General features: G+C 54.2%; 1 protein-coding gene across 1 annotated transcript in view; it reads left to right on the forward strand.

Annotated features, from left to right (window-relative positions):
• The window catches only part of HSF1 (heat shock transcription factor 1), a gene marked incomplete at its 3' end in the record, with an annotated part of 32,343 nt that extends 18,359 nt beyond the window's left edge, over nt 1–13,984 (forward strand). Inside the window, exons 5-6 of the mRNA XM_065729138.1 lie at nt 12,999–13,074; nt 13,792–13,984. Coding sequence (XP_065585210.1) covers nt 12,999–13,074; nt 13,792–13,984 — 269 coding nt within the window. The remainder of the gene's footprint in view (nt 1–12,998; nt 13,075–13,791) is intronic.
• Nucleotides 13,985–14,069: the final 85 nt, after the last annotated feature.

Consider the following 14,069-nt stretch of genomic DNA (forward strand, 5'->3'; position numbering starts at 1 on the left):
CCTGGAGGTGCCCGAGGTGTGGGTGGGGCCCTGGGCAGCCTGAGCTGGGGGGCAGCCAGCACACGGCGGGGGTGGGGCTGGGGAGCTCCTTCCAACACTACCATTCTGTGGTTCTGTGACCTTTAAGGACCCTTCCAACCCAACCCAACCCATCCAAATCCAAGCCAAGCCAACCCAACCCAACCCAACCCAACCCAACCTAACTATTCTATGGTTCTGTGATCTCTAGGAACAATTCCAACATAACCATTCCATGATTCTATGATCTTTGATCTTTAAGGACCCTTCCAACCCAACGCAACCCAGCCCAACCCAACCCAACCTAACTATTCTATGGTTCTGTGATCTCTAGGAGCAATTCCAACATAACCATTCCATGATTCTATGATCTATGATCTTTAAGGACCCTTCCAACCCAACCCAACCCAACCCAACCCAACCCAACCCAACCTAACTATTCTATGGTTCTGTGATCTCTAGGAGCAATTCCAACATAACCATTCCATGATTCTATGATCTATGATCTTTAAGGACCCTTCCGACCCAACCCAACCCAACCCAACCATTCCACAGCTCTGTGACCTTTAAGGACCCTTCCAATTCAACCATCCCATGGCTCTATGGTCTTCAAGGAACCTTCCAACCCAATGATTCCATGGCTCTTTGACCTTTAAGGACCCTTCCAACCCAACCATCTTTAAGGACCCTTCCAACCCAACCATCCCGTGTCTCTATGATCTTTAAGGACCCTTCCAACCCAACCATCCCGTGTCTCTATGATCTTTAAGGACCCTTCCAACCCAACGCAACCCAACCCAACCCAACCCAACCTAACTATTCTATGGTTCTGTGATCTCTAGGAGCAATTCCAACATAACCATTCCATGATTCTATGATCTATGATCTTTAAGGACCCTTCCAACCCAACCCAACCCAACCATTCCACAGCTCTGTGACCTTTAAGGACCCTTCCAATTCAACCATCCCATGGCTCTATGGTCTTCAAGGAACCTTCCAACCCAATGATTCCATGGCTCTTTGACCTTTAAGGACCCTTCCAACCCAACCATCTTTAAGGACCCTTCCAACCCAACCATCCCGTGTCTCTATGATCTTTAAGGACCCTTCCAACCCAACCATCCGTGTCTCTATGATCTTTAAGGACCCTTCCAACCCAACGCAACCCAACCCAACCCATCCCAACCCAACCTAACTATTCTATGGTTCTGTGATCTCTAGGAGCAATTCCAACATAACCATTCCATGATTCTATGATCTATGATCTTTAAGGACCCTTCCGACCCAACCCAACCCAACCCAACCATTCCACAGCTCTGTGACCTTTAAGGACCCTTCCAATTCAACCATCCCATGGCTCTATGGTCTTCAAGGAACCTTCCAACCCAATGATTCCATGGCTCTTTGACCTTTAAGGACCCTTCCAACCCAACCATCTTTAAGGACCCTTCCAACCCAACCATCCCGTGTCTCTATGATCTTTAAGGACCCTTCCAACCCAACCATCCCGTGTCTCTATGATCTTTAAGGACCCTTCCAACCCAACGCAACCCAACCCAACCCAACCCAACCTAACTATTCTATGGTTCTGTGATCTCTAGGAGCAATTCCAACATAACCATTCCATGATTCTATGATCTATGATCTTTAAGGACCCTTCCAACCCAACCCAACCCAACCATTCCACAGCTCTGTGACCTTTAAGGACCCTTCCAATTCAACCATCCCATGGCTCTATGGTCTTCAAGGAACCTTCCAACCCAATGATTCCATGGCTCTTTGACCTTTAAGGACCCTTCCAACCCAACCATCTTTAAGGACCCTTCCAACCCAACCATCCCGTGTCTCTATGATCTTTAAGGACCCTTCCAACCCAACCATCCGTGTCTCTATGATCTTTAAGGACCCTTCCAACCCAACGCAACCCAACCCAACCCATCCCAACCCAACCTAACTATTCTATGGTTCTGTGATCTCTAGGAGCAATTCCAACATAACCATTCCATGATTCTATGATCTATGATCTTTAAGGACCCTTCCGACCCAACCCAACCCAACCCAACCATTCCACAGCTCTGTGACCTTTAAGGACCCTTCCAATTCAACCATCCCATGGCTCTATGGTCTTCAAGGAACCTTCCAACCCAATGATTCCATGGCTCTTTGACCTTTAAGGACCCTTCCAACCCAACCATCTTTAAGGACCCTTCCAACCCAACCATCCCGTGTCTCTATGATCTTTAAGGACCCTTCCAACCCAACCATCCCGTGTCTCTATGATCTTTAAGGACCCTTCCAACCCAACGCAACCCAACCCAACCCAACCCAACCTAACTATTCTATGGTTCTGTGATCTCTAGGAGCAATTCCAACATAACCATTCCATGATTCTATGATCTATGATCTTTAAGGACCCTTCCAACCCAACCCAACCCAACCATTCCACAGCTCTGTGACCTTTAAGGACCCTTCCAATTCAACCATCCCATGGCTCTATGGTCTTCAAGGAACCTTCCAACCCAATGATTCCATGGCTCTTTGACCTTTAAGGACCCTTCCAACCCAACCATCTTTAAGGACCCTTCCAACCCAACCATCCCGTGTCTCTATGATCTTTAAGGACCCTTCCAACCCAACCATCCGTGTCTCTATGATCTTTAAGGACCCTTCCAACCCAACGCAACCCAACCCAACCCATCCCAACCCAACCTAACTATTCTATGGTTCTGTGATCTCTAGGAGCAATTCCAACATAACCATTCCATGATTCTATGATCTATGATCTTTAAGGACCCTTCCGACCCAACCCAACCCAACCCAACCATTCCACAGCTCTGTGACCTTTAAGGACCCTTCCAATTCAACCATCCCATGGCTCTATGGTCTTCAAGGAACCTTCCAACCCAATGATTCCATGGCTCTTTGACCTTTAAGGACCCTTCCAACCCAACCATCTTTAAGGACCCTTCCAACCCAACCATCCCGTGTCTCTATGATCTTTAAGGACCCTTCCAACCCAACCATCCCGTGTCTCTATGATCTTTAAGAACCCTTCCAACCCAACGCAACCCAACCCAACCCAACCCAACCTAACTATTCTATGGTTCTGTGATCTCTAGGAACAATTCCAACATAACCATTCCATGATTCTATGATCTATGATCTTTAAGGACCCTTCCAACCCAACCCAACCATTCCACAGCTCTGTGACCTTTAAGGACCCTTCCAATGCAACCATCCCATGGCTCTATGGTCTTCAAGGAACCTTCCAGCCCAATGATTCCATGGCTCTTTGACCTTTAAGGACCCTTCTGTTCTCTGTGCTCTGTAAGGACCCTTCCAACTCAACTATTCTTTTCTCTATGATCTTTAAGGACTCTTCCAACCCAACCATTCTATTCCCTGTGACCTTCAAGGACCCTTCCAACCCGCTCATCCCGTGCTTCCACGCACCATTCTGCAGTTGCCACATCACTGCTCGCCCTTCTGTGATCTTTTCCCCCACGGTGGCGGTACCGAAGCATTTCTTCGTGTCACAGCTGTCATCTCATGAGAAGCTTTGTGCTGTGCAGCAGGAGCCGCGCTCCCTGCGTACCATCAGCCGTAGGACCCACACCGAGACCTGTAGGGTTGCCTGACCGTGGGGAGCCCTTCAGAGCTGATCAGATGGGGCTGCGGTGTCCGATTCCTTTGCACACTGTTTTATTCTTTCTGCTTTAAAGCTTCTTTTCGTCTTGTGTACCTGTCCACGAATTGGACAGACCCATTCAGCAGCGAGCTTAATTGCACAGAATCACCAAGCTCAGCAAAGGTCTCCAAGATCACCCAGTCCAACCGTCCACCCTCCGCCAACGTTTCCCCACTGAGCCGTGTCCCGCAGAACAAAACCTGCCCATTTCATTGGGCAAAAAAACCCGCTCGTTGGCTCCACCACCTCCGCGGGCACCTGACTCCCCTTTCAGGGAAGAAATTTCTCCTGACATCCATCCTGAACGTCCCCTGGCGCAACGTTGAGGCCATTCCCTCTCGTCCCATCGCTGATTTCGGCCCAGCTTTTCCATCTGCTCTCTCGTTTCTGAGCATTTATTGCGGGCAGCAGAGGTGGCTGCTTCCACGCTCAGCTTTGCCGAGGTTCTCACCTCGCGGGGAGTGATGGAGACCCTCACGAGGGGCCGACCCTAACGCTGCGGCTCGTGCCGGTCGGGATCCCGACACGGAGCCGCAAGCTCGAGGCCGCATCCCCTCCACCCGTGGGGTGTGCTGTGGGTGCCTTCCTCCTGCTCCCCAGGCTCCTGCTGCAGCAAACACGAGTGTTAACGAACGATGCTCGGCCTGCTGACCGCTAGGTGGAGCACACACTGCGCTTCCCAGAGCTGAGCCCCATCCGAGCCGCTGACCACCGCGTGAGAAGCTTTTCCTTTAAAAGCTCACCCGCCGCTCCACGGGTGTTTTTTTCCGTCCTTCTGCTTCTTCCCCGCGGCTCTCGGGACGCTCGGCTCTGGGGCTCGGGCCGCATCGTCCCCCGCTGGCTCCGAGCTGTGCATGGGCTGCTCCTCCAGGAGCACTCGTCGCACCTCACGTTTCCTTGTGGCTCCTGGAGCTGCGCTGCATCCAGCCCAGCCGAGCTTGGGTCTGGGTCCGCGCTGTGCTCCAGGACCCTTAACCCAACCCATACTGCGTCACTGTGATCTGTAAGGACCTTTCCAACCCAACCCATTCCGTGGCTGTATGATCTTTAAGGACCTTTCCAACCCAACCCATACTGTGTCACTGTGATCTTTCAGGACCTTTCCAACCCAATCCATACTGCGTCACTGTGATCTGTAAGGACCTTTCCAACCCAGCCCTACCCATACTGCGTCACTCTGATCTGTAAGGACCCTTCCAACCCAACCCATTCCACGGCTCAGTGATCTTTAAGGACCTTTCCAACCCAACCCATTCCGTGGCTGTATGATCTTTAAGGACCTTTCCAACCCAACCCATACTGTGTCACTGTGATCTTTCAGGACCTTTCCAATCCAATCCATACTGCGTCACTGTGATCTGTAAGGACCTTTCCAACCCAGCCCTACCCATACTGCGTCACTCTGATCTGTAAGGACCCTTCCAACCCAACCCATTCCACGGCTCAGTGATCTTTAAGGACCTTTCCAACCCAACCCATTCCGTGGCTGTATGATCTTTAAGGACCTTTCCAACCCAACCCATACTGTGTCACTGTGATCTTTCAGGACCTTTCCAATCCAATCCATACTGCGTCACTGTGATCTGTAAGGACCTTTCCAACCCAGCCCTACCCATACTGCGTCACTCTGATCTGTAAGGACCCTTCCAACCCAACCCATTCCACGGCTCAGTGATCTTTAAGGACCTTTCCAACCCAACCCATTCCGTGGCTGTATGATCTTTAAGGACCTTTCCAACCCAACCCATACTGTGTCACTGTGATCTTTCAGGACCTTTCCAACCCAATCCATACTGCGTCACTGTGATCTGTAAGGACCTTTCCAACCCAGCCCTACCCATACTGCGTCACTCTGATCTGTAAGGACCCTTCCAACCCAACCCATTCCACGGCTCAGTGATCTTTAAGGACCTTTCCAACCCAACCCATTCCGTGGCTGTATGATCTTTAAGGACCTTTCCAACCCAACCCATACTGTGTCACTGTGATCTGTAAGGACCTTTCCAACCCAATCCATACTGCGTCACTGTGATCTGTAAGGACCCTTCCAACCCAATCCATACTGCATCACTCTGATCTGTAAGGACCCTTCCAACCCAGCCCAACCCATACTGCATCACTGTGATCTGTAAGGACCCTTCCAACCCAACCCATTCCGTGGCTGTATGATCTTTAAGGACCTTTCCAACCCTACCATTCCATGTGTCTGTGACCTTTAAGGACCCTTCCAGCCCCACCGTCCCATGTGGGTGTGATCTGCAAGGACCCTTCCAGCCCCACCATCCCATGTGGGTGTGATCTGTAAGGACCCTTCCAACCCTACCCATACTATGTCTCTGTGATCTGCAAGGACCCTTCCAGCCCCACCGTCCCATGCAGATGTGATCTGTAAGGACCCTTCCAGCCCCACCGTCCCATGTGGGTGTGACCTGTAAGGACCTTTCCAACCCAACCCATACTGCGTCACTGTGATCTTTCAGGACCCTTCCAACCCAGCCCAACCCATACTGCGTCACTCTGATCTGTAAGGACCCTTCCAACCCAACCCATTCTGTGTCACTGTGATCTTTAAGGACCTTTCCAACCCAATCCATACTGCGTCACTGTGATCTTTCAGGACCTTTCCAACTCAGCCCAACCCATACTGCGTCACTCTGATCTGTAAGGACCCTTCCAACCCAACCCATACTGTGTCACTGTGATCTGTAAGGACCCTTCCAATCCAACCCATTCTGTGTCACTGTGATCTGTAAGGACCCTTCCAACCCAACCCATACTGCGTCACTGTGATCTGTAAGGACATTTCCAACCCAGCCCTACCCATACTGCATCACTCTGATCTGTAAGGACCTTTCCAACCCAACCCATACTGCATCACTGTGATCTGTAAGGACCCTTCCAACCCAACCATCGAATGGCTGTATGATCTGTAAGGACCCTTCCAACCCAACCATCCCATGGCTGTATGATCTGTAAGGACCTTTCCAACCCAAGCTCAGGGTCATTAAGGTTGGAAGAGACCTCTGAGATCCTCCAGTCCATCCCCACTGTGACCCCAAACAGAATCTTTAGGGTTGGAAGGGACCTCCAGGATCCCCAGTCCAACCCCAACCCACCCCACCGTGACCCTAATTAGACTCATAGAGTCATTAAGGTTGGAAGAGACCTCTAATATCCTCCAGTCCATCCCCACTGTGACCCTAAATAGAGTCCTTAGGGTTGGCAGAGACCTCCAGGATCCCCACTCCATCCCTATATTGACCCCAAACAGAATCTTTAGGGTTGGCAGAGTCCTCCAGGATCCGCAGTCCACCCCACCATGACCCTAATTAGAACCACAGAGTCATTAAGGTTGGAAGAGACCTCTGAGATCCTCCAGTCCATCCCCACTGACCCCAAACAGAATCTTTAGGGTTGGAAGGGACCTCCAGGATCCCCAGTCCAACCCCACTGTGACCCCAAACAGAACCTTTAGGGTTGACAGAGTCCTCCAGGATCCCCAGTCCAACCCCAACCCACCCCACTGTGACCCTAATTAGACTCATAGAGTCATTAAGGTTGGAAGAGATCTCTAATATCCTCCAGTCCAACCCCACTGTGACCCCAAACAGAATCTTTAGGGTTGGAAGGGACCTCCAGGATCCGCAGTCCAACCCCACTGTGACCCCAAACAGAACCTTTAGGGTTGGCAGAGTCCTCCAGGATCCCCAGTCCAGCCCCAACCCACCCCACCGTGACCCTAATTAGACTCATAGAGTCATTAAGGTTGGAAGAGACCTCTAAGATCTCCCAGTTCATCCCCATAGTGACCCCAAACAGAACCTTTAGGGTTGGCAGAGACCTCCAGGATCCCCAGTCCATCCCTATATTGACCCCAAACAGAATCTTTAGGGTTGGCAGAGACCTCCAGGATCCCCAGTCCAACCCCAGCCCACCCCACCGTGACCCTAATTAGAACACAGAGTCATTAGGGACGCGGAGCGGTGCTGGCGGGCGGTGACGGATGAGGTGCCCGCGGTGCTGGCGGGCGGTGATGGATGTGCCCTGCTGCGCGGCCGGGGGGCCCCGGTGAAGGGCACATCTCCGCGAGCTGTTCCCACACAATGCGTCGTCCCCCGAAGGCGGTCCCCGCTGGAGGACGAAGATGGATGGCACCGGCTTTGGGGGCTGGCAGCTGATGTCGGGCGAGCCGGGGCGCAGCTGCTTCCCCCCGACAGCCGGCACTGCGGGGACGCACCGCACCGGGCCCCGATCTGACCTCGTGCTTCTGGCCCCGGCCCCATCCGGACCTCAACCGTGTGCCCCGAGACCTGTCCGTGTGTCCTGAGCCCTGTCCGTGTGTCCTGAGCCCTGTCCATGTGTCCTGAGCCCTGACATTGTGCCCTGAGCCCTGACATCGTGCCCCAAACCCTGTCCTTGTGCCCTGAGTCCTGTCCTTGTGCCCTGAGCCCTGTCCTTGTGCCCCAAATCCTGTCCTTGTGCCCTGAGTCCTGTCCTTGTGCCCTGAGCCCTGTCCTTGTGCCCCAAACCCTGTCCTTGTGCCCTGAGTCCTGTCCTTGTGCCCTGAGCCCTGTCCTTGTGCCCCAAATCCTGTCCTTGTGCCCTGAGCCCTGTCCTTGTGCCCCAAACCCTGTCCTTGTGCCCTGAGTCCTGTCCTTGTGCCCTGAGCCCTGTCCTTGTGCCCCAAATCCTGTCCTTGTGCCCTGAGCCCTGTCCTTGTGTCCTAAGCCCTGTCCTTGTGTCCTGAGCCCTGTCCTTGTGCCCTGAGTCCTGACATTGTGCCCTGAGCCCTGTCCTTGTGCCCCAAACCCTGTCCTTGTGCCCTGAGTCCTGACATTGTGCCCTGAGCCCTGTCCTTGTGCCCCAAATCCTGTCCTTGTGCCCTGAGCCCTGTCCTTGTGTCCTGAGCCCTGACATTGTGCCCTGAGCCCTGACATTGTACCCTGAGCTCCATCCTTGTGCCCCGAGCCCTGTCCTTGTGCCCTGAGCCCCATTCTGACCCTACCCTTGTCCTCTGATCCTCTCCTTGTGCCCCAAACCCCGTCCTTGTGCCCTGAGCCCTGTCCTTGTGCCCCAAATCCTGTCCTTGTGTCCTGAGCCCTGTCCTTGTGCTCTGAGCCCTGTCCTTGTGTCCTGAGCCCTGACATCATGCCCCAAATCCTGTCCTTGTGTCCTGAGCCCTGACATTGTGCTGTGAGCCCTGTCCTTGTGTCCTGAGCCCTGACATCGTGCCCCAAATCCTGTCCTTGTGCCCTGAGCCCTGTCCTTGTGCCCTGAGACCTGACATTGTACAGTGAGCCCTGTCCTTGTGCCCTGAGCCCCATCCTGACCTTGTTCTTGTGCTCTGAGCCCTGTCCTTGTGCCCTGAGCCCTCTCCTTGTGCCCCGTCATTGTGCCCCAAGCTCTGACATTGTGTCCTGAGCCCCATCCTTGTGTCCTGAGCCCCATCCTTGTGCCCTGAGCCCCATCCTGACCTTGTTCTTGTGCCATGATCCCTGTCCTTGTGCTCTGAGCCCTGACATCGTGCCCCAAACCCTGTCCTTGTGCCCAGAGCCCCATCCTTGTGCCTCAAACTCCATCCTGACCCAATCCTTGTGCCCTGAACCCCATCCTGACCCAATCTTTGTGCCCTGAGCCCTGTATATGTGCCCCGAACCCCATCCTGACCGCGTCCCTGTGCCCTGAGCCGCATCCTGACCTCATCCGTGTGCCCGCCGATGTGGCAGATCCTGTGGGAAGGGGCTGAGTTGGGATTCAGCTGCACACAGAGTTTATGGGATAGCGGAACGAGGGCTTAAAAACCAGTGGCGTGTGGAGCCGCTGCTCCCCGAGCGCTCCCGGCAGCAGTGCCATTGTCACACTCCTCCGATTTGTTTTCCTGGTGTGACTTTGTCCCACGACCCCTGGGGGGCGGAGGCAGTTCTGCATCTCAATTACAGGTGCCTGGGGAGCGGAGGCCTTTTGTGTGCATTGAATCCGCCAGCTGCTGACTTCAGCTGATGCCTCCGGATCAGGGGAGGGGGAGAGGCGGTGTGCCCACGCTTTGTCTTCTGGCTGTGCCGTGCTGGGACCGTCGGTGCTTGTAGATCTGCTGCCGGGAGGCGGAAAACCACAGCTCGGGGCCGGCCTGTGCTCGGCTGCTGCGTCGTGTTTGCTTCTGCTATCTGTGTGCTGCGTAGAACTACAGAACTGTAGGAAGGATTGGGCTGGAAGGGGTCTTAGAGGTCGTGGATGGGTTGGAGGGGTCCTTGACGGGTGGATGGGTTGGAGGGGTCCTTGAAGGTCATAGAGCCGTGGGGTGGTTGGTTTGGAAGGGTCCTTCAGAATTGTGGAAGCACAGAATGGTTGGCTTGAAGGGTCCTCGAAGGTTGTAGAGCCATGCTTGGAAAGGTGGAAAGGTTGGAAAGGACGTTAAAGATCAGAGAACCACAGAATGATTGGATTGGAAGGGTCCTTATGGATCATAATACCATGGGGCGATCCTTACGGGTCACAGAGCTGCGGGATGGTTGGGTTGGGTTGGTTGGGTTGGGTTGGGTTGGGTTGGGTTGGGTTGGGATGGGTTGGGTTGGGTTGGTTGGATTGGGTTGGGTTGGGTTGGTTGGGTTGGGTTGGTTGGGTTGGGTTGGGTTGGGTTGGGTTGGGTTGGAAGGGTCCTTTAGAACTGTAGAAACACAGAATGGTTTTGTTGGAAAGGTCCTTGAAGACTGTAGAGCCATGGAATGGGTTGGGTTGGAAGGGTCCTTACAGGTCATAAAACCGTGGGATGGTTGGGTTGGAGGGGATGTTAAAGATCATAGAACCATGGAAGGGTTAGGCTGATGGGAGAGTCCATAAAGATTGTAGAACCACAGAATGGTTGGGTTGGAAGGGTCCTTAAAGGTCACAAAATCACAGAATGGTTGTGTTAGGAGGGTCCTTACAGATCACAGAGCCATGGAATGGTTGTGTTGAGTTGGAAGGGTCCATACAGATCACAGAGCCATGGAGTGGCTGTGTTGAGTTGGAAGGGCCCTTCAGAACCGCCGAAGCCCGGCGTGGCCGTGCTGGAAGGGTCCTTACAGATCACAGAGCCGAGGAATGGCTGTGTTGCGTTGGAAGGGCCCTTCAGAACTGCCGAAGCCCGGCGCGGCGTGCTGGAAGGGTCCTTACAGATCACAAAGCACTGCCCGTTTCTCGGGCTGGGTGTCGCTCACGGCTTTTCCTGAGAGCAGCGATGAGAGCGCGCTGCGTTTCTCTTTTAATTGCAAATGCGGGGATCGCAAAGAGGCGTTCACGGGAGCGGAGCGCAGCGGTGCTCTCACCCGCAGCGCTCATAAATGCGCGGCGCTGCTGGGCCGGGCTGATAACGGCACCGCGGGGACGGGGCGTGCAGATAACGGTGCGGCCCCGGATGGGGGGGGAGGGGCTGTGGGGCAGAGGGGGTGGGGCCCTCTGTCCCCCATGTCACTGTCCCCATGTCACCAGTTGGGGCTCTGTGCCCCCCATGTCACTGTCCCCATGTCACCAGTTGGGGCTCTGTGTCCCCATGTCACCGCTCTGTGCTGGCGATGCTGCTGCGCTCACTCATTCTGTGATCTGATTCTGTGATCCGAATCTGATCTGATTCTGTGGTCTGATTCTGTGATCTGATTCTGTGATCTGAATCTGTGATCTGAATCTGTGATCTGATTCTGTGATCTGAATCTGTAATCTGAATCTGTGATCCGATTCTGTGATCCGTTGCTGTGATCTGAATCTGTGATCTCATTCTGTGATCTGAATCTGTGATCTGAATCTGTGATGTGAATCTATGATCTGATTCCATGATCTGAATCTGTGATGTGAATCTATGATCTGAATCTGTGATCTGATTCTGTGATCTGATTCCGTGATCTGAATCTGTGATGTGAATCTATGATCTGATTCTGTGATTCGAATCTGTAATCCGATTCTGTGATCTGAATCTGTGATCTGATTCTGTGATCTGCATCCGTGATCTGATTCCGTGATCTGAATCTGTGATGTGAATCTATGATCTGAATCTGTGATGTGAATCTATGATCTGATTCCGTGATCTGAATCTGTGATGTGAATCTATGATCTGAATCTGTGATCCGATTCTGTGATCTGATTCTGTGATCTGAATCTGATCTGATTCTCTGATCTGAATCTGTGATCTGATTCTGTGATCTGATTCTGTGATCTGAATCTATGAAAAGCGGCCGTGGGTCAGAACGCCCCGCTCTGGGTTTGTGGTCGCAGCCGATGGAGTCGGGTGGGCCCTCCGGAGGTCCTCTGCTCCGAACGGCTCTGCCACATCCCCGGGGGGAAGAGCGGTCCGAGTGGGGTGGGAGGGTCTGTGGGATTGCAGAGGTGTGGGAAGATTTGTGTCAGAGGGCGGACTGAAGCTCAGCCGCTCTTGGCCCCGTAGTTCTGCCCCATAGGTGGCCGGGATGTGGCGCTTGGGGACACAGTGGTGGGTGTGGGGTCCTCGGGGTCTCTTCCAACCTTAACGAGTCCGTGGTTTGATTTAGGGTCATGGTGCAGTGGGTTGGGGTTGGGCTGGGTGATCTTGGGGGTCTCTTCCAACCTGAATGACTCTATGGATGTATTTAATGTCATGATGGGATGGACTGGGGTTGGACTGGGGAGTCTTTGAGGTCTCTTCCAACCTGAATGACTCCATGGGTCTCCAGTGTTGGGATGGGGTGGGCTGGGGTTGGGCTGGGGGTCTTGGAGGTCTCTTCCTACCTTAATGACTCTGTGGTTCTGTTTAGGGTCACGGTGCAGTGGGTTGGGGTTGGACTTGGGGATCTCGGGGGTCTCTTCCAACTTGAATGACTCCATGGGTGTATTTAAGGTCACGATGGGATGGACTGGGGTTGGACCGGGGGTCTTGGGGGTCTCTTCTCTTGGGGGGTCCAAGTGCATCCACATATAGTGGATTTCCAAGGACTCCTTTGGAGCTGTCCCTCCTCCTTTTGCCGTCCGTGGGGGGGAGAGGGGCTTCTCCTGGTGGTCGCAGGATGAAGGCTCATCGTCTTCCTCACCGTCCGCCTTTAACCTCTTCGGGAGGGGCTCCAGTTTCTTTTTGCTTCGTAACATCGGTCTTTAGGGTACTTGCTCTGTACCGTCTGCTCAAGCAGAGTCCTTGGCCCGTTCCCTGCACTTTCACCATCTCACGTTGTTAAGTTTCTCCTCTTTAAGTGCCTCCTGCCTTTCTGCCTCGCTCCCCCCGCGGGCTCTGTTTGCAGCACGGTCCCGTCCCGCGCCGCGTTTGTTCTGAGCGGCCTTTTTGCTCCCGTTGCAGTGAGAACGAGGCGTTGTGGAGGGAGGTGGCCAGCCTGAGGCAGAAGCACGCGCAGCAGCAGAAAGTGGTCAATAAGGTAAAGCCCGACGCGCAGGGAAAGCCCGGAACGCTGCTGCCTTTGGGGGCTGGAAATGCGGCACCGAGGGTTGGGCTGTGGGCAGCGCTGTGGGGCAGAGCTCAGCTGGGAGCTGTGTCCTGTTCAAATGGAGCTGCCTGGGCTCCGGTTTGTGCCCAGTGCCCCTTGTCTTGGGTAACACCCAACAGAGCCCGGCCCACTCCTCCCGCCCCACAGATATGGGTCAGCGCCGCTCGGACCCCTCTCAGCCTGCCCCCCACCAGGAGGGGCTCCAGACCCCCACCGTCCCCACAGCCTTCCTCTGGGCTCCCTCCACCTGAACCAGAACTGGGAGCCCGGCAGCGGGCGCAGTGCTCCAGCAGTGCCCCCCCAGGGCAGAGCAGAGGGAGGAGCACCTCCCTGCCCTGCTGGCCGTGCTCTGGGCAACGCACCCCAGGGTCCTGTTGGCCCTCCTGGCTAGCAGGGCTCCTGCTGCCTCGTGGTCAGCTGTTGGTCAACCACTGCTCCACCATTGGTCAGCTATTGGTCAACCAGTGGCCCTCCTGGCCACCAGTGCTCACTGCTGCCTTGTGGTCAGCTGTTGGCCAACTGTTGGTCAACCACTGGTCAACTGTTGGTCAACCATTGGTCAAGTGTTGGTCCATCAGTGGCCCCTCCTGGCCACCAGCGTTCACCGCTGGCTCATGGTCAACTGTTGGCCAACTGTTGGTCAACCAGTGGTCAACTGTTGGTCCATCAGTGGCCCTCCTGGCTACCAGCACTCACTACTGCCCAATTGGCCAACTGTTGGTCTACCAGTGGTCAACTGCTGGTCTATCAGTGGCCCTCATGGCCACCAGCGCTCTCTGCTGCCTCGTGGTCGGCTTCCAGTCAACCACTGGCCAACTACTGGTCAACCACAGCTCAACCGGTGCCCAACCACGGATCAATATTTGCTGACCATGGCTGAACCGTTGGCCGACCGTTGCTGAGCAGGACCTGCCAGGTCCTTCTGG

This window comes from Cyrtonyx montezumae, unplaced genomic scaffold (assembly GCF_038088225.1).
Source record: "Cyrtonyx montezumae isolate F1298 unplaced genomic scaffold, pur_monq_1.0 scaffold_102, whole genome shotgun sequence".
Classification (NCBI taxonomy): Eukaryota; Metazoa; Chordata; class Aves; order Galliformes; family Odontophoridae; genus Cyrtonyx; species Cyrtonyx montezumae.